This window comes from Rhea americana, unplaced genomic scaffold (genome assembly GCF_003343005.1).
Source record: "Rhea americana isolate MKP2758 unplaced genomic scaffold, rheAme1 scaffold_43, whole genome shotgun sequence".
NCBI lineage: Eukaryota > Metazoa > Chordata > Aves > Rheiformes > Rheidae > Rhea > Rhea americana.
This window is the reverse complement of record NW_028186568.1, coordinates 5,181,801-5,205,121: the sequence shown is the minus strand read 5'-3', so window position 1 is coordinate 5,205,121 and position 23,321 is coordinate 5,181,801. Positions and strand designations below refer to the sequence as shown.

Sequence of the window (23,321 nt, the reverse complement as noted above, 5' to 3'; positions counted from 1 at the left end):
GCTGCTCTTGTGCAACTCATTTCATGCACCTGCTCACATGCTTATGTTGCTGCTAGTTAATTAGGACCCTTAGCTCTGTGTGGCACTGGTTTGTAAGGTCTAGATGTACAGTATGAGAAGAATAAGAGTATCCATGAAGTGCTCATGCATAGCAGCTAAAATATTTTAAATTCACATCCTAGTTTATTTTATGATGCTTTTCCTATACAGCCAGTCACGGGACGATGAAAAGGATCGTGCTGCTTTTGTGTTTTCTGTGCTACAGGATGCTATTCAACTCTCATGAAAAATGTTTTGAAAGACAGATTTCAACTGAACATGTGGATCTCTGTTCCCCTCTTCAAAGAAATTCCTTCAAAGAGGTTTTTGGAATCCATCTTTATCCTGGTTATCTACCTACCTCTGAGTTCAAGAATCACACCAAGTTGTACGTCTATTTTAAATTGATATAGATATTTGCAACTATYTTTTTTAACAAATGATGCTCCTCTTTCTATAGGACGGTTAGTTATTAAGCTATTTTTCTGTATAATTAGCAATCTAAGAAAAGCTTTGTCTTTAATTGTAAATAATTTGTTTTCTGAAACTTCCRTAAATTACACTGCTCTCCTTTGAATTAGTGTCAAACTGCCAAAGAAAGGTACTAGTGGCCAAAATAATTCAGAATAACTGCGAATTAGCAAGACAGTTTTCAAAAGGACAAATGTCTCTGTTGAAACTTATGGAGAGTTGGATGATGAAGAACCATTTAGGCTTTTGCAGGAACCCCTCCCCTGCCATTCGAGTGCAGTTCCCTTCAAAGTTCACATGATGATAATCTGCATGTTCATGATGAGGGATGTGTATAGCATATGGGACTGAAACATAAATTATAAAGGATACAAGAACTACTGGATGGAATTCTATGGCTTGTCTTGAGCAGGGCATCAGACCTGTTGATCATATCCTTTAGTCCTTTCTAGCATTGAAGATTTGATGATTAGAAAGGCAGAAAAGACTTAACATTTAGGCCGTCCTTTCCTTTCTTCTCCTTGCCTTGCCTGCCATGTCCAAAGTCTGACTCACTCATGTAAATTGATTACATTGGCCCAAACTGGTAAAACACACAAAATAGTTTAGCTGTCTAGTGTCATCCAGATACTCAGGGCTGTAAGTGACTTTATCTTTGTGAGTAGTTCCAGCTGAAAGTGAAGTTTGTTTATATGCATCAAATAAAGGAGTCAGTTCATTGAAAGTTAGTTCCAGACTACTGACCTTCTGTCTGAATAGTTTTCAGTCTTTGATGAGAAAGATGATGATATACCCTAGAAATTAGCATAGTCATCTTTATCGATAACAAAACTTTTATTAAGAAGTTACTTCACTGCCCCTATTCTCTCTCTTCTTTCCTGCAGTCTCCAGCCTTGGTGTCTSCTCCAAGTCCAAATTACAGATAGTGGACAAGCAGCTGATCAGACAAGATTTTGCAAAATGTCATAAGGTAGTACCAGCCTTGCCAAAATCCTGTCATTCACGAGGCACTCATGAGAACTGCACTGACACTCTGTGAGTTCCAGTGAAGCAAATAAACACTCTGTGCACTCAGCATTCCTGAGCTTCTGTCTGATTAATTTTTAGGAGCTTTTGTTTAGTCAGTTGTGAAAGTGGAGATAACAAATCAAGGCACTCAAATCACTTTGAAATGCTTAGGGAAGCATATCTGAATTTCTCATAACTTTGTCAAAGACATTTCCAGTATCAGGCTAGTTCAAAGTCTAAGAAATGGTATGTTCTATGCCAGTAACTTACAGTGTATTGCCTGTTACTATTCAAAGCAAAATCCGATAGTCAAAAAAAGTTGGGTTTTTGGAGTTATGAACAACAGGGAAAGATATTCAAACCGTTTTGAAAATAGGAACTCCAGATTATGGAAAAGAATGCCCCTCCAAAATGCCAAGAAATGAAGAGTAAGGTTCTGCAAAGGCAAATTCCCAAAGATACAACTGTCAATACATACAAGTAAGCAGTTGTTTTGAACACATGATGTTACTTGTAAAGATATTAATTATATTAAAGTTTTGGGACTATATTTTTTAATAGGTGTGGTATTTTGAAAAGACCAGTAGCAGTCTTGTTATTATGGTGTTCTATATATATAGATGAAGAATATTTGTAAGAAGAAAAAGATCTGCTGTTGAATTTAGCACAGTGGGAAAAACTGCGGGCCTCAGGGCCAAAATGCTGAAAAGGATGAAATAAAAGAAGCRAACTCCCCTTTTTCTTAACTTAATGAGGAGACAATTGTGTTTTTTATGAATATTTTCTCCTCATATTTCCTCAATATCAGCTCRGAGCAATAATGGGCTCACATGAAATCATTCAGCTAATTCGGTTTCCGGACTGTAGTGCAGTCAGTGAAGGGACTCTAAGCCCAATTATATTGGCTAGGCCTAGTAAAAAATATTCACTTCCCATAAAAATACATTCATCAAAATATAATTTGGGGGAATTTAGCAGACCATATTCTCAATCCTACTCCTATTCCACTTCTTTTTAAAGCCAAAGTGCCTAAAATKTCCCCAATCTTATAGTCTTCATTCTGGAGGAGAGCAGACAGATCTACATCAAAGTTTATGAAATGTTGTTGAAGTTTGGGAAAACTCTGAATTGTGGGACTTCATTGGTGCAATTAATAAGTGTAAATCATTCTGAAAAATTAATGATCTGTAATTAAAACTGCATGTTCCTTAATATGTGAGTTCAATACAAAAAATTCCAAGTAAAATATGTGCTTATTTGAAAGTATTGTTAATATTGGAAAAAAGTAWTTTACTAATTTGTAGAATGAAGAAATGGTCAAAAAATGGAAGACTAATCAAGAATTATTAACTTGAGAGCAAAAATAATAAAATAAGAATTTTAATGCAAAGCATGAAGCTAAACGTGCAGCTATTGAAACGCATTTCCAACGGTGCTTCTGTGCACATTTTCTTTAGATATTTTTTACTCTGAATTTATAGATGTTATTTTATCTTATTGTGGTTAAATGATGTTCAACGCATCTACCTTTTGGCASAACAATTAGCAACAGCCTACAGCTAATTACATTCCTTCAATAACGACACTGTAATAATCACACCCAATTCAAAACTACAAAAAGGTTAATTTGCATTTTCTGGAGTGGAAATGGAAGATTTCTTTTCACCTATGCAAGGTTTTCATAAAGGTGCTTTCTTGATTTCCATACAAAAAGTTTACTGCGAGGGCAGTGAAATGCCGGAGCAGGTAGTCCGAAGGGGTTGTAGAGTCTCCATTCTTGGAAATATTCAGAACCTGACAGGACATGGTCCTGAGCAACCGACTCTAGGTGAACCTGCTCTGAGCAGGAGGGTTGGACCAGATGATCTCCAAAGGTCCCTTCCACCCCAGCTACTCAGTGAATCTGGGTTACAGAACTGAGAATGGACAAAACTGGCTAAATGAACTCTCCTCTATTGCATGTGCTCAAATAGCTGTCATAAGAAAACTGCTTCGCTGCTCCCTTATCGTTTCTAGTTGGTTATTTCAGCAGCCAAAAGGTTGAAATAAAGACTCTCTTTTGGATGCTAAGAACCAAGTCCATGACAGATATTTTACTTTCAGTTGGATTACAAATCTCTGCTCAATAAGGCAGAGGGCAGAGCTGCTCCTGGCTGCTCCCTTAGCCTGTGTGATCTGTGCTTTTGTGAAATGTTCTGTGTTTGACAGCAAATAATAAAGTCAAAGTTCTGCTCCTTACCCCAGTAACATACTTTGTCTTGGCTACCTATGGAAGTAAGGCAACAGTGGGCTAGCAGTAAATGTTTTCTCATTCTAGTAGCATTTTGTCATCTATATAGTAAGTAATTATAACATTTCCAGTAGGGGAAATTTGTTTTCTTCCTCTTTTGAGCATGCAGAAGAAAATACAGCTGAACAAAACTCACATGGTTTATACAATGCCTGTTAAAAAAGGTCTGGCTAGGGTAAGGCTTGAGCCATGGCTTGTAATTTAGACCCAATCACAATGGCCCTAATAAGGGAAGAAAAAAGAAACTATTTTTTTCAACCATTTTTCTCATACTCAGAAGTGGTAAGATCATTTTTACTCAAGTTCTCTTAAAAATATAGCCTTGGCAATAGGTCAAGTTCTCAGCCTGAAAGGCTTTGGGATGATTGACAATATTGACATGATCCATTCTTCATAGAATAATAAYAAACCATATTCACAGACTCTGCAAGTACATACATCTAGACTAGGATAAAACTCTAATTTAAGTATAATTGTCAACTAAGCAAACAGAAGAGTGAAATAAAAACTGAAAACTGATCCTTTCTCTAACTGCAACTCAAGAAAGAGCTTAGCCATATACTTTAAATAAATACTGCATAATATAAATGTGTGCTGAAGCTGAAGTCATATTTTAAGTCAGATATTTTACTTATCCATTACAAGCTAAACGTTGATTCTGGCCAGACACCTTTGACATGAGTSCAAGTTCCTTGAAAATTGTGATTGCTAATATCCCCTCCTAGAGCAGACCAAGGGTGCATTTAGCTATGTGTCCTACCTACAGAAGTGGCCAACATAAAAAAAATAGAGAAGAGTAAAGGAAGAGCCAGCAAACAAAGATAATTCCTAAGGACTAGAGACAATAGGCAAAACGTGGACCACAGGATGTTCTGCCTGAATACGAGGAGGGGGAATTTCTTCMCYGTGAGAGTGACRGAGCACTGRMACAGGTTGCCCAGAGAGGTTGTGGAGTCTCCTTCTCTGGAGATATTCAAAACCTGCCTGGATGCAACCCTGTCTAACATGCTCTAGGTGACCCTGCTTGAGCAGGAAGGTTGGACTAGATGATCTCCAGGGGTCCCTTCCAACCTCAACCATTCTGTGATTCTGTGATTCCTCAGAAAAGTCTCCCAGTCTCTGACAATTTGTGACTTAAGGACCTCCTGAATCTGGAAATATTTGTATTTAACAACCCTCTGAGAATTTCTGTTCCATAAACTTGCTGCTGTCCTTTGAACACCTAGCATCCTGCAGCAAGGAACTGTGGGCTACTTAGATACTTCTAAGATGAATCAAGAGCTTATTGCTTCTCTTGCTTTTAGCATTGAAAGTTTTTAGTTTAAGTAACACCTGGCATGTTAAAATTCCAGTCCAMATTATTAGCTCACAATTTCAAAGACGTAGGTACAGAACATGGTTTACAGAATGTGCTCAGCTTGGTTTCCTAACTCCTATTATGTCAGTATAACTAGATATATCTTTTGCTTAGCTATTCTACACTGGATAGAAAGACATTTGTACATTTTGYTAAATATTTTAATCTATGCCTGTAGTCATTAGGAATGTAGGATCAGATTATTGCACTGTATCTGTGTTCCTGTGTAATCTATTACAGTTCCTAATTGGAAAGTGCTTATTACTTAATAGGAGTACARATCTCTGCCAGTGCACATTACTAGTTTTATTCAAGTTAACAGAGTTCTTTGGGCAACAGGAGAGAATCATGACAATATTTTGTTTTATCTCTGAGATCAAAGTACTACTGAAATATTTACCCTATCTTTGTGTATCAGACCTACCAACAGATGTTCACTGTTTTTAGAGCCCATTGATCTGCCCGCTTCATCACACTGAGCCCACTGACCTGACCCTCTGTGTTCCCGCAATATGTGTTCACACAGCTAAATGCACCTTTGATCCTTTCTAGAATAGAACATTAGGTTATCATATTCTTTAAAGATTTTATTTTAACTTGGATCCATGTCAAAGGAGTCTGGCCAAAATCAATATTTATCCWGTAATGGATAAATAAAATATTTGATCTCAAATATATGGCTTGGCCATAAAATCTCTTTTCAAGGCCCTGTGAACATGATGACATTCCTGCTGCTTTTCCTGCTGTTTTCTGGGCCCTCAAAATCTTAATTTGCATAGCCAGGAAGAATCTCTAGAATTGCCAAAGTGAACTGAAAATCTGCTATTGATTTCACATGCACTTGTATTGTGTTTGCAAAATGTATTCCAAATTTCAGCCCTCTAGAATGTTTGGAAAAGACCCCACATTCTCCCAGGATAAGCTAACCATGCTATTATATTAATTTATAGCCAAAATATGAAAGTTAATTGCTCTTAATTATCTTACATTCAATGAACATATAATAGAGKCTGTGTTAGCGTTAATGGAGTCAGAATGAACACCTGAAGATGTATATTGCCTTTTAGCTGGTCTTTGAAGCAACTTTGAAGCAAAGAGATTCGTTTATTTTTCCTTTGTGACCAGTTTATTTCTCACTGAGATCAAGTAGACAAATTTAAATGACCCAGCTGCAGCTGGTTCAGGATTTTTGTATGCAAAGGGCTTGGAAAGGAGGAGTTAAGAAAAGTACACGGACACAAATATCCTATAAATACGTGACCCGTGCCTGTATCTGTCTGCCCAAGATTGCACCTCAACGAGGATTTTTAGAAAGAACGAAAAAGGGAAGAGAAGGGAATGGCAAAGCCTAAAACAGCTTTAGCTGATGTGCTGGAAAAATCTATGATTGCTGCTGACGCATTGGAACGTAAAGACTTGATCTTTACCTACAAGGGCACTGTCTACCCCACTACTCTTTGCACTCCTGAAATATTCAAAGCTATGGAGTCCTTTGAAGCCAGAAGAGATGATGTCATCCTAGCAGGTTTTCCTAAATCTGGTATGTTTTGCTTGCTGCACAAAGGAGGATACCATAGTAATAATGATAATCAGAACATATATAATAGTAAGAATAACAACAATAATAATAGCAGTACTACTACTGCTACGATGACTACTAATGCAATAATGGTGTTGCATTTAGAACCATGAAATATTTATTTCAGGTTGTGTTGAGATGGAYGAGAGAGCAAAGTGACATTTCTACGTGCAAATTCAACAAAATTGTCTTTGGTATAAAACGGCCTAAATTTTTTTCATGTGCAATGTTGTACACTCCCCTTCCTATGAGTGATATGAAATATTTCAGTCCTACCAAAATATAACTGTTAACATTTTTCATCATAGCAAATCACAGAAGTCACAGGAACTCAGACTGAAAGGGGACATTATTTCAATGTGATCCTTCTGTTTTGCTGTGTTTTATTCCAGCCTCCACAGATTTTAGGCAAGTCTGTGGCCCATTGTGCATCCTCATTTTAAGCTTTTTAGGGCTATAGTCTGTTTTCCTGTTGGGCCAAGAGGAAAAGGAATGGCACATGGATGGGATATGCTATAACCTTGCTGATTTCCTCTTCTTTCCAAAGTGCAAGGTCTTCTGCTGACAAGTTGTGGTGCTGTGATCTTGTCAGAGTACTGGCCTTCCTGGCTTGATGACTAAGCAACACATTCCTTATTTGTATTGCTGTGAAGTGTCCTTYGTTATCAATACTAGTCATCCTTTTAACCCTTGCTCTGCTGTTTCTCCTGATGCCTGCAGATACGCATCCCATTCCTACTGCATTCACAGCAGTCTTAACATTTCTGTTACAAGTGTCTGCATGACTCCTTTAAAGTTTTAATTATTTACATGTGCTTGTACAAATAATGGACCTGATAAAAGAGAAAATTCAAGTTTATGGTAATTTCCACTGACTATGAGTTACATCAGGGTCAGTTCAAGCTAAGGGAATTTTGATAGACTAGGGAAAAGATCAGAGAGAGAACTTGATCTGTGGCAAAACCATATTATTTCTTCATGGATTTTGCTAATATTCTTGTACAATCCAACCAGTCAATGCCCTTCTTAAAACTATCCTGTTAATTAGCAGAGAAATTTATTTAGAACAATAAGTAGCATTTTAATCTCTTCATATTTTATGATTTGATACAAACTCAGTAAGACATTCCTTCCTTTTATCCTAACCAAAGCAGAAGAGACCACAATTAGTTCCTTATAGGATTCAGTAATGCTTTAAATTCCATAGAATAGGCATATTTTGGGGTACTGTTCAATGTTCAGTATCTCATTTCTGTGACTGTGAATCTCTACACTAGCAAGTATTTTCTTTCTTTCTTTCTTTTTTTTTTCTTTTTTTTTTTTTAACTAATGAGATTCCACTGATCCTTTTCATGCACCATTTCATACATTGCATGTAACACTATGGTTAAAGTTTTCCATGTAACTCTTTTCTTTGTGCTTCCAGGTACAAACTGGTTTGGTCAAATCTTAAGTGACTTAATAGCATTAGCTGCAAAGAACAATAAAAATGAAATACATCATCACAGTGATATGCCAGAAGAATTTCCCTATCTTGAAATTGGAGATCCTGAGAAATATGAGGTGGGCATTGAAGCTTATATGTCATTTCACAACTGAACTTAGGTGATATGAAATACATTTTTGCAGAGTAAGTACTATGGACAACTGCAGAATGCTCTAACCATGTAGCCCTGTAAGGAAAAAAGGTTCAGAAGGTCTGTATGGGATACTTTCAAAAACTGAATCCAATTTTATTCTGTAGAGATTATGAAGCAGAAGTTTCATGCGAAGACAAATAAAAAGGTTATGCAACACAAGATGACATGCCAGAGATGATAATCCCAAATGTAATTTCTGTAGTCCCTCCAACGAGCCAATTCAATCTATTTCTGCTTTGCTGCTCTCCCTGCAACATTTTCTTATTAGCATCAGATGCATATATTTTTTTGTTTTTCAAAGGCAGGCATTTTTCATAAGAAAGTACAGCATCTGTCCGACTAGTTAGGTTTCTCTGCACTATCTGGCTAATACGCTTTTATTCAGAGTGACAAGCCCTAGAGAGGAGTAGACAGCTTGATTCTCAAGTCTAAGGAGACTCTGCTGTTGGAGCAGCTCACAAGRAGGTTAGATACAGATAGTGCTGGTCAGAAACTTCTGCCACCATATGTTAGAGTTCAGACACTTGCTCAGGACTTTCTATGATATTCGTTTTCCCACAACCTTCTTCTTTGTTCCAGCCTTCTCTCCTTCCAAAATTAATTTCAACTTCTCCCTTCCACTATTCCCTCTCCCCTCTTTTCTTGGTCTCAACAGACTCCTCTATTTTGGTTACAAAAGGCTATGCCATTCTCATCTTCCCCACCAAGATCTCACTCAATACTTTTAAATTTCTCTCACCATATAAAGAGGAAGCATGAGCTCATATTTTGAAATAGGTCAGAGAAAACTTCCCCCCTAAACAACTRTTATTAAGAGCTTTTATGTTAAGGTTACTCAAAATACACTGCATTTGGTCCCAGGAAAAACTCCCAAATGAAAGTTTTAGTAAGCTGATGCATAAGATACTCAGATTAACTATGTTATGTTAATTATGCATTTAATGTTCTCTCTTTTGAATTTTAATGAAGCGGATGAAGAAATTACCTCCAAGAAGACTTATACGTACCCATATGGCTCCTCAAAATTTACCTGAGTCCATTTTCAAGAACAAAGCTAAAGTAAGTGCTCATTTTAATGTTTTGTAGACATATTGACTTCATGATTTTTTTATGCCAATTTAGATTTTCTTTAGCAGTCTATTGGGACCACTTTCTTGTAGTATCACAAGAGGCTGGACTGTGAGCACAATTCATTCGGCAAAGAATACCGTCATTTTACCGAAGTTTGAACTTTCTTGCTCATTTTATCATTTTATCTGATCTATTTTGATACAAAAATCCTTTCACTATAAATGGCTTAAAATAAATAATTTGAAATAATTCAGACACTGGTTATAATGTGAAATCAATACTTCAAGGCTACATAGTCCAAGAGATCAGTGCTGGGGGAGTTAAACTGAAAATTGCTATTTTTCTATAATAGCCCTTTCCTAAGACCTGTGTCTGTATTTGCATTTACATTTTCCAGATACTGCTATTGCTCCGCAATCCAAAAGATTTAGCAAAGTCTTATTATCATTTTTGCCTAGTCTTTTCTCCTTTTCCATCTTATGAATCTTGGGATGGTTTCTTTGAAGACTTCATGGCTGGAAAAGGTATTGTACTCTCCCTTAATAGAAGTATTCACTCATGGTTACTCACGTTTTACTCTCACTGCCTTGATCATCAACATAGAGTAATCTCTAATACAAACACTATATTGCCTTAACAATGGCTTTCTCATAACTCCCTCTTCCAATTGCCTTAGTARAATGATTTTACTAGACGGTCTTTGAATGTAGGCATGGACAGGCAAATGCCTACTGTGGCCCTGTCAGAATGCAATAAAGAGAAAATGGATTTTATTTAGGATGCTCTCTGTTTGATTAAGCTAACCCCAATTCTGAAGATCTCCTATAGTTCATTCAGCTCAGTTGGGCAGTGAAGACATACTTAAAGGAAAACTCTAGAGTCATTAAGGAAACTTTGATTACTCACCATGGCTTTTTGTTATTCAAGGAATCTCTCCATTACTTTCAAATGTAAAAATAATACTAAYAATTAATAATAGCATGGTTAAGGGTAAGGAGGTAATGATAATAAAACCCAACAAAAGCATAAATATCTGTATCTCTAACTCTATTATGTGGCTAAAGTATAATACTTATTTCCAAAATAAAGTATCCAATGGATCAAATGTACATAATTTTTTCTTAGTACACTGACCTGACCTAATCATCTCTGTGGCATTGTCTAGATGCTAAGGAAGTATTCATTTCTAAAGCCTTTTTCACGTAGAACAAGGTCATGGTTTTATCTGGAAGAGAATCCTTTCTGTAGTTACTACATTGATTCTAGATCGGAAAACAGGCACTCAGTCTTTACCAATATGTCATCATGTAATTATTATAATTAATATAAATGTTCCTTATAAATGGATATAAATAATGAATTAATATAAATGCCTCCCGACTTTTATACAGTGCCGTGGGGGTCTTATTTCAACTATCTTTCTGAATGGAACAAATACATTGGCAGTGAAAATGTTATGCCTATAAGTTTTGAAGAAGTAAAAGAGGTAAGTGTAGCACTGTTCGATGTACACTAATGGTTCCTGCATCTTTCAAACACAGGATTTGTTGTATTTTTTTTCAGACTATTATGCATCCCTATTGTCTACCTTGTAATCAGAAATGATGTAGATGTGCTCATACTCTGAAGACATGCATAAGATGAAGTAYTTCAGCTTACAAACCACAGTTTGGGGTCCAAGCTCTAGGCTTCGGTGGTGTAGACGACTGAAACAGTGTATGGGTGGTTAATACCTATACAAATTGTACACAAAGCTTGTATAAATACCACATCAGCAGTATTTCTAAGCAGGATKGGCAAATATGCACCTCTCTGGATTTGCTAACCATGACATTTGACACAGCCTTTAGCCTGGCCCAGCTATTTCTTTCTGATATCCTGCAGCTATGGGCTTGGAAAGTAATTATTTCATAGAGTCATGTCTGTTTATACACATAACTCAGAAAGTACAGACTGATGATGATTTTGAGAGGTCATATATTAGATGCACATATGACTACATGCAAAGCATGTCCATGAATGTCAGATCATGGATATCCAGCCACAGATTGGACAAAGATAGTGTTTTGTAAAGGGCAAAAGGAATACAGTGGAGGAATTACTCTAAAATAAAGTAACCGTCTATCTTAGGGAAAAAAAATGCAGCACAGGTTTACACACTGCTGTACTGCATGAGACAATGCAATGTTGCAATACTCTCCTTTTCAGAAATGTATTTCCTGATTTTTTTTGCTGATATTTCAATAACAAAAAAGGACAATTTTTTGAATTTAAATAATTCTCTTCTCCTCTTATTTTCTTACTTTTTATAATATGAATCTAAAATATTTTAATGTAATTTTCAGTTAACTCTGGATTGAATTGATGCAYATATTCTTCTCTGCATGTCTTCATCGCTGTGTGTGTAATGGACTTAACTAATTTTCACAGGACTTCAACTATTTAAGTCCTGATTTCAGCAATTAGTTGAATTCATCCTGGGGACACCTCTATGCATCACTGTCTTTATACAACAATGTGGAGCTAGAATAGATGACCAGAGAGTGGGAAGGTGACAGGGAGGAACCAATGTGTTTTCTTGGATAATATCCAGTGTGCTACTTTTTTTCTTAACAGAATACATATTTAGGAGTGAAAAAAATAGTTGAATTTTTTGAGTTCTCTTTGAATGAAGAAGAAATTCACACTGTTGTGCAGAGGAGCAGCTTCCAATCTATGAAGAACAACTCTAAGGAGACTCATGGGGCATTTGGTGATGTACTCTTCCGTAAAGGTGAATTTTCCATCCATTCTGAAGATACTATTCTCAGCCTTTTTATTGATAGGCATACTATAGCTTCATTAGCCAGTGTAATAACAGAGAAATTTTACTTTCATAAATATTAGCTGAATATTCACACTGTACAATGATGGATATTTCAACAGAATTTCCTAATTTTGAAGGTTATTTCACAACAGTCTTTCAGCTGTCTTAACATACAGCTTTTTGGACACCTTTCCCCCTTTGTAACTGTATTCATCYGACTGACCAAAGTCAAGTATCCTGAGCTGGGGAGAGTCAGGGAGTTGGTGATCCTCCTCTGYAGCTAAAAGGAAATGAAATCTAGTCTTGTGGCAGCAGTGGCAGAAATTAGGTGACATTTAGCATGATAGAGTTTGTCCAGCCTGAGGTAGACAGCAGTGCTGCTCCTTGTTCTTCATTTGGGATGACGGGGTACTGTTGCTCCTCAGAATAACACTCTCAACAGCCTAGGGARGGGAAGGCAGCTAAGTCAGTTCCCTTCATTGGTTCCATGGGTAAAATGGGGCAGCATTAGGACCACTAAGTAAGTCCTTCTTTCAAGGAGRCRTTCACTCTTTTTGAAAAATCTATGSGAGCTTTTTGAGGAGTCATCAGCTTTCTGGAAAGACAATATTAGTTTTTTCAGAGTATGAGCCCCTCTTCCTTTTCCCCCTGACTGGCAGTGTCATCCCGTACTGAAGTAACTTCAGCATTACAGCCATCATGGCAGGAATAACTAAGCAGCTGGTGAAGAGGTCTTGAACTGCAATAACTGTCCAGCTGATGTACTAAAATGAACAAAAATCAGGCCAGTTAACTTTATTTCACCCATATCACAACCCAGTAGTTACTTTGTGTCTATTTGCTCATCCCTRCCCTAAGGCTGGTACCATCTTCTGRGTAAGTGAAGCAGAAAGCTAGGGAACAARGTATCTTACTCAGTGGATCCCACAGACTAGCAGAAGCACTCAAACTTGAAAAGGAATTAAATCCAAAAATATTTAAAAAGTAAGAAAAATACTCTGCTTAACACGCAAAGGGACATAAATGAATCACTCTGAGAAAATAAATACAATGAATATTAAAACCTATGCATTACAGTATCGATAGAGCATCAATATTGCTTCTTTGTAGGTGGTGTTAGYGACTGGAGGAATCTTTTTGAGGAAAAGCATAACTTGGAAATGGACAAAATGTACAAGGAACACTTAGCAGCAACCACTCTTGGAACAAGGTTAAAATATGAAGTGTATTGCAAAGCCTGAAGGATAAAACTGAACTTTTGAAGCAAGCATTTCCTGAACTCTGACCAAGAGTGCAATTGCATGACATCCAGGAGATAAAATTTATCCTGCAGATAAATTTTATCAGACTACAGCTGCCTTTATAGTGACAGCAGTGTATGTCAGGTTTTAATATTAAATGTAAGGCCTTTGGCATACTGCAATGGTGTTCCTTTACCAGACAGTATTATAATTAATCACTTACAGATAAATCTAACAGCTATGCTTCACAATATACCATCTTAAGGAAATATGTAATTTCCCCTTTTATTATTAAGCTTTTCAGACTTGCTGGACTGCTTAGGAGTATTTGATACCTGGAGACTTTGTTTCAGTTCAGACTACTTGGCAGACAGATTTCTGCCAGAGCTAAGCTCTGATCGAAATGTAATTCAAATCAAGGGATTTTTTTTCACTGACTTCATTGGAAATTGAATTAAATCTATGCTAAACACTGATAAAAATGAAGGAGGCCTTGCTGTGCTTAAAACAATAGTAGCTAAATCTTTTTAAAGTGTAGTTATCTTTTTACAAGCAGTATATCAGCCTCTCTTTGCATAGCTTTGGGTAATTTTGATGTGTATCTACTGCCAAAGTTTGCTCTATATAGTCTCTGTTAGGTGTTATACTTTTTTTTTGCATCTGAATCTAATTAACCCATAATATGCCAGCTTGAGCATCTTTTTTTTATTTGACTTAGTAAGAATGATTGTAATAAAACATACAGTTTATGTTTGCATGTATGCACTACTTTTTTAAAGAATTGATTTAGTCACAGTAAAATAAAGCTACGGCTTATAGCTGCCTTTTAAATTGTTTCATGGATCTCCAATGTCTCCCACACCTGTCTTTCTGTGTTATCTGGTCCTAGTTTGAGAGGAGCCATGAGTTGGCTGTGAGGTGACAGTCGGAGAAGCAAGAGGCTGATCCATAGCCATTTTTTCTCAAGCTACATCACTGAGTGATATCCTTTGGTTACCTGCAGGTATCAGCTTTTCTGATAATGTTGGGGATATTAATAATCACTAATGGTTGCTTTACCTGTTAATCCACTGCTGTAAGGAGAAGATTTGGAACTAGGATTTACCTGAGTGACCTGAATGTGAGAAAGTGACTGGGAGAAGCTCCTGGTCAGGCCTTGGGTCCTAGCTACTTTTTCTGTCCATGCAGGTCTGCTCTGAAGTCGAAAGTGAAGCAGTTTTCAAACTTGCAGACTTTCATGTGAGGGCTCCTGGAAGCTCAAGGTACCTGGCAATGCCGTATTAGCAGTAGGTATTTTTTCTTGGAGGGATGTGTCYTGGCTCTCACTGCGGATCTTTGTGAAAATCTGATCCAGACGTTAACCTTTAAGGACTTTCAGAAGACCTCAGAAGAAACGTCTTGGCTAAACTTCAGTGAAACTTCCAGAAACCTGCCCTATGTGAGCACAGTAAGGCTTGTAACAGCCAGTTGCACTGAGCAGGCAGCCTGTATGCTGACCCCAAGGGCAACTGTATTCTCTAGCTTTTCTTAGGTCCTTATATGCATCTGGGACAGGGCATATACSTTCCCTGGGAAGTAGAACAGCATCTCTGTAACTTTATGCAGCTGACAAAACGCAACATGTCCTACGCTCGTTGCAGTGTCTGAACTGCATAATTTTTGATAGAAGGCTCTGAGAAGGGTTTTTCCCTGCTGCTGGCTGCTGCAGATCACGGTGGGAGAAGGTTCTGCACCTGAAAGTGGGAACTCTGTCTYACCTGCAGTCCCAGGAATACTTTTCTCCTGCTAGTTCCCAAGTGGAGAAAGAAATCGCATAGTTCAGATGCAGAGTGCAAGTGCTGGACCTTCCCCTCACCACCCCACCCCACAAAATAGGGATGTTTTTTAATCTCTTTTAAACTTCCAGACTAGGAAAGAGAGCTTCTAAAAAACCTACAGTTCATTTTAGTAAGTTTTCTTCTGCAAGTCAGTTCCCTATAATAGCAGCAGATTGCTTCTGCTCCCTGCTCTGTGAAGATGCTGCATTAATATTTCTGTAGAGGAAATATAGTTCAGGAATCAGCTATTTAAACATTCAGTACTCTTTTCTCATCAGAGCRTTTCCTTAGACCAGCTGTTTATCTGTTCTTCAAAGCAGTCCCTTTCTCTCTCATCCTACAATTCTCCAACCTAATGGGTTTGGAAAAGGGTAATATTTTGCATTCTACTGCTTTTCTTCCAAAGCTTGCTTTTAGTCAGTACATTTCAAATTAACTGGAGATCACTTTGTTAGCAGGAACTCCACTAGAAGGAAAGACAAGTATGAGAGGATAAAGCCTAATGAGTAAAACAATGGTTTTACACAGTATGATCTGGGCTGTATACAATAAGCCCTTTACCAAAAAACTGTGTAATTCAGACCAGACGTCTTTGTATGAGTTAATAACTGTTCTTATTCTAGACCTCAAAGCTTCAAATAAAATCAAGTAAAAACCATTGTAAACAATGAGATRTCACCAACCCATTGAGGAATAGGGTGTGGGAAAGCCTAGGTGAGCCAGCAAAGCTAGTTTAAGCATCCCCCATTCCACAGGGAGTCAAGGATCCCAGTTACAAAACAGCCTTTGTGGCAGATCATAGAACAGAGCCCTCAGCATGGGAACGACACTGGAACTAATCAGGAATAAAAAAGTTATTTGTTACCTTGTCATTGCACATTAGCAGGAATCCTATCACCTTGTGGCTGATTTTTACTCARTGTTATTCTGATAAAGTCTGCAGAGTTACAGCTGTTATAAGATTGATATTCAGATGGCTACACAGGCTTCAAGACATGGTGAAATGGATTCAAAACTGGACCAGTCCCAGGTGTCCATCCTGTCTAGCCACTCTGAAGAACTCTGCCTTCTCAGACTGGAGGCAGTGAGGGGAGACAGTGAACTGCCAGGAGGATTGAGCCCCTGAAGCAGTTCCTGACCTGTATCCCAGGTGCATCCAGAAAACTGTCATCATTTTAAGGATACTTTAAAACAGGATGCTAAAAGCTGTACATATTCAGGTGCTTCATCATTAACTGTATGAGGGCAGCAATAATAGGTATTGGCAAATAATAGTAGAATAACAAGTATTGGCAGAAAAAGACTTCAACTAATCTTCTAAAGATATAAAAGTCTTGCCTTTTCCCAGCCTTGTGTGGAAATATATTTCAGGCATATCTTAGTATGTTTGGTGAGCTGTGCTATTTACTCACTATTTYAATATCTTTTGTGTTTGGAGATAAACCCCCCTCATCCTTACACAATGAAACAAATCTCAACATAGTAAATGCACTTGAATTAGGAAATGTGAAAAGAAAGATGAAAGCTAAGGGATATTGTTAGGATCAAAAGGGAGAGTGGTGACAATGAGGCAGCCCTTGAGACTAAGAAGGAAGGAAGGGGAAACAGAAAGAGGGAGAAGCTTTCATGTTTTTATATCTGTGTTTTTCTTGAGATCAAAAAGGACTGTGCATTTTGATTAACTTTAAGATATAAAAGTTCCCCAGAATGGAATTTYGAAGAGAAAATTGTCCAGTGCAAGGTATACCAAGTGAAATATGAGCTCACCTCATAAGAATGACTCTGGAGGTAACAATGGAATCCAATTAGAGAAGAAAAGAGTCAAGGAGTCCTGCTGGAGCTCGAAACATAGATTGGCAGGATGAATCAAACCTGCTGAAGATCTGAAAAAAGTAAGAAAAAAGGAAGCAAAAACCATGAGGGAAAAATACACATTTTTTTTTTTTTTATTGAAGGAGGAGGGCAAGAAAATGATAGAACATGGAAAAAATGGAGAGAAAGAATTCTCCAGAGAGTTTACAGTGAGCACTTGACATCTAGTCCACAGTGGAACGTCTTCAGCAGAGCTCCTCAGTTACTGAGCACTCCCAGGAGACAGACCGGGGTTCAGGGCTGAGACACATTGCCTGGGCGCTGCAAGGGAATGTGAATTAGTCTGGTACATACATCTCTACAGAAATATCTCATTATTCATGAGCACTGGATTTTCTTGGGAACAAAATGAGGCACAAGAATTTCTCATTTGCAAATAATGCAGTGCCGCGTGAGACAGGAGAGGAAAGACAGGCAGTCACGAAGTAACTGTGCTCAGGACAGGAAAGTCTGATTATATGGCTACTACATGACTTACTGGGGAGCCCTGTACTGAGAGGCAAACTTTTCTAGCCTGTGTCTAGCAAGGCTTGGAGTGTCCATCCAGCATCAGCTTGTCCAAGCTGACCCCTGAGGAAATGATTCATGAGCTCTTCATGTATTTCTTCTGGGAAAAACTTTTTGCTAAGGCACAGAGCAGTATGACCCAAGACAGCTTAGGTCTAGTGCTACATGCAGAGTGCTAGGAAATACAGCACAGACATCTGGAAAACCTCTGCAGGGAGCCACCTCATGTCTCTTAGGGTTTGTTAGCCATGATGATGCCAAAAAGAGTTATGCTGCTAAGATCATCTTGGAAGCAACTCAGCAGTGTCTGAGCTTGTAACCGTTGTTCCAACACCAGCTACCATTAATCTTCAGTCCGACTAAACTGCRCATAGGTAGTTGAGAATTGGGTGTTTCTAGAGAAAAGACGCACAAATTACTGTTTTCCTCCCTGTTTCCTTACATCAGCTCATCTCTTCTGTAGCCCTATCTGCACAGCCTATGACTCCCATGGCAGAGCTCTATGTCTTCCTCCTACATCCCAAACCTCAATCCCAGCTGTACACAACAGAGACCTTGTCCTACTCCAAAATGCACAGAGCGGACCATGTTCAGCTTGCTTAGTCCTCCAGTCTAAGGGACTTAGGGAGAGGTGAAAAAAAGTGGTAGGGCATGGGCCAAGATTAAGCAGGACAACTGGCTGATGGTGCCCATGTGTTGGCCTTGTGGCCAGCTAATCAGCAGCTGAATTAGCCCACAGGCCATTAGCTGTCAGTTCTACCTTAAATTTTCCAAAGGATTAATTTACAGTGTCCATTGATGAGGACTTAACAAAACAAAACAAACAAACAAACAAAMAAAAARAAAAACAGAAAAGCATTGTAGCTTATTTTACCTGACTTTCCAATCCTCATACAACAATATTCAAATAAAACTAATTATCTTTCACAAGTTAAGTGAAAGAAACAGAAAATGATCTTTAGATAAGAATTAAATTATCTTCTCTCTGTGAAAACACATGTTTTCGACTAGGTTTATGACCCCGGCTGGATATTTCCAGCTCTTCTAGGAATACACTCACTTATGTCTCCTGTGGCCTACTGAAAAAGTTATATTTGTTTTGATAATCCTGATTTGTGTGTTGCAGTTCATATATCTAAAATTAGAATGATAAATATTTATTGCAAAGAATGTGACATGAGTAATTTTTTACTTTTCTTAGGCATTTGAATAACCTGTTTCAAGATATGTACTTAGTCAGTTTTGTCTAACATCTAGTAGACTTGTGTTTTAGGTATGGCCACATATGCATTACTACATTACACTTTGTGTATATGACATAATTACTTCTGTATTTCTGTATTAAAGATTCCAGAGCTTTGACTATTTCAGGGGCCTGGAGCACAATGGGATTAATGATGGGTTTGCAGGCAGCAGGAAATATATTATTTTAGCAAAACTCAGAAAGTTCTTCAAAATATCAGTGAATGTTTCGTAAGGCTTTGACATTCTTTTTGTTTCCTGCTGCCCCTCTATCCCCCTTCCTCCTTTGCTTTTGATGCCATATTCTATGGATGTACAGTGGAGCAACAGGTTACTTTTTGACTGGCATTGTGAATCAGGTCACTGACCTGACTCCTCCTTTTGCACCTTCTTCTTTATTTTTTTGCCTCCTCCTCCTTTTTTTCTTTTTCTTTTTAATTAATATCACCAATATTGATGGAAAATAGATCAGGCCTACAGAATAAAAACAAAACAAAAAAAATAAAACACTCCCACCAAGGAAATGCATTTCTTTTGGTGATGGTTTGAGGAGTTTGTTAACATACAGCTTGAATGTGCAGATTAGTATGAAAAGGCAATTACTCCAGAATTCTGGGACAAGAAATGCTTTGTCTTTTCTGGCACACCTGTCCTCAGGACCCAGTAAAGAATTAACAGGAGGGAGAGAGCAGTTAACCTTTGTATTTGTACTTTGGCCACTAGCCAATGTATTAATAGAGATGTTGAAAGCTGGGGAAAATTGCTTATTTCCTACCTTGTTCCAGCAAAGGGATTAAAAAAGTGGAAATTCTCCAGAGATAGCAAAGCTGAGGCTGAAAAGAGCTGTGAGAATTAAGTTTTTTGTATTTTTGTRTTTTGACTGTTGTCTAACGTGATATGATAAGCCTAGGTCTGGGAAGATGAGCTTAACTGAGAAGACTCTACTGTTTGGGAGAAAAATCAAAAAGTGAAAGAGGATCCTGCATAATTTTACAAAGGATTACATCTCAGGAAAAAAAAAAAAAAAAAAAAAAAAAAAAAAGCAGTGTTTTATAGGGTATATAAAATGACCCTAGATCACATACAGAGGATTAATTCTTTTTCATCTCTATTTCAGTATGTCCTGCTATCATGTACTTTTGATACTTGACAGTTGCCCTTCTGGAGTCCACTCAGTTAAAATTCGAGGGACATACAGGTGTAAGCTATTGATAAGATCAAGGGCTCACATACTGCTAATTCATGGATCCCAGATTTTAACAGAGTTTATATTAGGGACATGGATGCATGGACCAAGATTAATTCTACATTCTCTTAAAACAGGACGGCATAATAATCTTTTGAACCATCAGATCTTGTAAATGTCAAAATAGGAAGATCTATGAAAATTTTTTAAGTTAATTCATATCTAATTCTGAACCTAACATATAGAAGATTGCTATAGCATTAACATAAGGGCACATGCATACAACACAATAATGGTAAAAAGTGGTAAAAAGATTATGCAGCCACCAAATAAGATGGTCATACCCAAGTAAAGATGTCCTTAGGAACTCAGTTCTTTTGCTTAATCATTTGAATGAGGTCTTTCTTTATTGTGGTAAAGAAGGACTCCAGCAGTTTTGGGGGTATATGAGAGGTATACAGCTGGGCATGTTTCTTGCAGTGGTAGTTTACCAAGCCTTCACTTACAGACCTTCAAAGCAAAGGAACTAATACACTCTCTGGAGTGTTTCCATCTAGAAGTGTAATTGGGTGAGCTGGTTGATTTTTAACTAGAAAAACTGTATTTTTTTAACTGAATTTATAAACAGTGATTTATTCTTCATGTTGTCTCAACGATTAGTTTATCTAAGACAAGTAGCATTCCACGATATAGAAAAATTTGAGGAGGGTGAACTTTATTGAAATCAACAGAAGAAAACACCTTTGAGCTTTAGAAGGAACAGGACTTCATTCAGAGTAGCAGAAGAGAGAAGTAAGTATGGTTTATAGTCCTTTCTTTGCTGTAATCCCACTCCCAGTAAATCCCATCCCCCCAGCTGAAGAATCATATCCTATCACCCCAGTCTCTGTCTGGAKGCTTTGACTCCCCTTTGATAAAGCACAGGCTAAATTATTCAGGGGGGAGAATGACCACATTTGGTATTTCCATGATAGAGCCCAGTTCCACTTTATGCTCTACTTTTCATGGACTCAGTTGTAGGAGCCAAGGAAATGTTCCCCCAGGGTTGATGGATTATCAGAGGGATATTGGGATAGCTCCATGAATGCATCAAGGTCCAAATCTTAAATCTGATGGAGTCATTTTGGAAGACTAATCTATGGAAGACCTTTCCAGAGTCTGACAGAGATGAATGCAGTTCATAGCAATAATTATAGAGACATACTTTTTCTCATTTAACATCTGTGTGCGCAATATCTTGAGTGTATGTTTGGAGGCTGCTTTGGTGTTTCATTTAACAGAAAATGGATCCACATAAGCAGAGCAGCTCACTAGGCAATTGTCATCTGGTAGYGTCTTGCAGCTATCACAGGAAAGGTCACCAATTTCTTTCTTCAAAGCTCCACGATCAAGAGAGATCAGGTCTGACACTTTATGGGAAGTCAGGAACCTTTAGAGGCATTGTGATCACTTGAATAGCAAATACTGTTAATCTGGAAATTACCAAATCCTTTAATCTATTTTTAATCTCCATGTTTTTGAAGCTGCTTCTTAGAAACATTAAACCAGCTGATGTTTTCCTGCAGTCTCCTCTTTCAGGATTTGGCAGGATCGGAGGGTCTTTCTTATGTAACATGTACAGTGCAAGATATAGTCCTCCCATCTCTCAGCTAAGGTGTTATAGCAGATGGCTGTATCAAAGGCTCACATTACTGAATCTTAATCCTGCTATTTTTGCCAAAAAAAATTAACTCTATTCATAATCTCTTCTTGTGACTTAGGTCTTCTAATTGGTTTTTCTACACTAATACTGTTTTGTTGGTTCCTAAGGATAAAACATGCCTCCAAAGAATAATTGGCCTGATTGCCTTTTGTGGCAAAAAAAAAAAAAAAAAAAAAAAAAAAAAAAAAGCTGGAAATTCTCTGGATTTTCTCTCTCAAACTTTTTCTAGAATATTCTGTCATGAGTGGTGTGTGGGAGTGAAATGAGCTGTTTCCATCACGGCAATCCTTGTCCACATTGTTGTCTGAGATATCAACCTTTTATATATGTTTTTTCTCTTTTTCTCTTGATTAAGGAATGCCTACTCTCACTACCCTTCTTTTGCCAGTAGGTAAAAATCACACTTAAAGAGATTTTTTTTAGCTTTAGTCCATGACAGTTTCATACTAAGGGAAGGTAAAAATAAATAAATAAATAAATAAAACAGGTTTTCATGTTTTGCTAGTGTGTCTGCTTACACATAAAGAATCAGCACATATATATGAGAATATTTCATGATACAGTGACTTCTAGCAGAAATACTTTATATTACCCCAAATATTGTACAAATCCTTCCAACACTTTAAATAGCAAATTAGTCCTTTAGTTTCTTTCTACTGCAGCCAGTACAGCTCTTGCTTATGCCAGAGAAGTGACTGCAGACGGTGCCAGCTGGCTGCACTTTGGTGCTACCCATTTCATTCTACAAATGGATGAGGGAGGAGTCATATGATGCCCACTTGGTTCAGACACCCTACGCACTTCAAAGTCTTTATATACTGACACAGCTTTACAGAAAAAAAAGAGATAAAAGGAAAAGCATAAGACTTCTATTGACTAATCAAAATTGATGTCAAAATGAGAGCTAGTTCTGCCTGCCAGCACTGCAGCATACCTCAGTGCCCAGGCATGAATCCCTACGGGTGAGCAAATGGTAAGAGCGTGCAGGTACTCAGCTGCTAGCCCTCTTGCTTGGAGTGCCTGAGATAAGACAGAGATAAGAAAGAATGAAATTTAGATGCTTGTCATGAATTTTGGGGGGGAAATATATATWTTTTTTTCATTCCTCTCTTCTTTGTGGCCCACTCTTATGTGACTCACATACCACTAAATCTGGGCCTCATTGTAGTTTTTCTAGTGAGATCCAYGGAGTCAGAGGTTCTTCACCTGAAGGGCATTATAGATGCTTATTATGATAACTGAGGCTATTATCAAATCAGTAATGATGAATCAGCATTAAACAATGATCGAGATAATCAAGGAAATAATGTGTATAAATTAATCATTCTTAGGTAAACTTCAGAAGGCTGAAGTTTAGTATTGCAGTCCAATTAGAAGAGAAAAGCAATGGCAAAGAGTGTACTAATGCTTGTGCCTTCCCATGCACCAGCTGAAGGGAGCAGCTGGCCACCATCACAGGACAGTCCACAGCTCACTAACACAGTGAACACGCT

At 37.7% G+C, this 23,321-nt stretch overlaps 1 protein-coding gene across 1 annotated transcript; it reads left to right on the top strand.

Annotated features, from left to right (window-relative positions):
* The first annotated feature begins 6,503 nt into the window (after positions 1–6,503).
* On the top strand, positions 6,504–13,502 carry LOC146589915 (sulfotransferase 6B1-like). The gene is made up of 7 exons (XM_085315432.1): positions 6,504–6,705; positions 8,171–8,307; positions 9,354–9,443; positions 9,853–9,979; positions 10,847–10,941; positions 12,072–12,228; positions 13,372–13,502. The coding sequence occupies exons 1-7, from the start codon at positions 6,504–6,506 to the stop codon at positions 13,500–13,502; spliced, it is 939 nt and encodes a 312-aa protein (XP_085171558.1).
* The last annotated feature ends 9,819 nt before the right edge of the window (positions 13,503–23,321 follow it).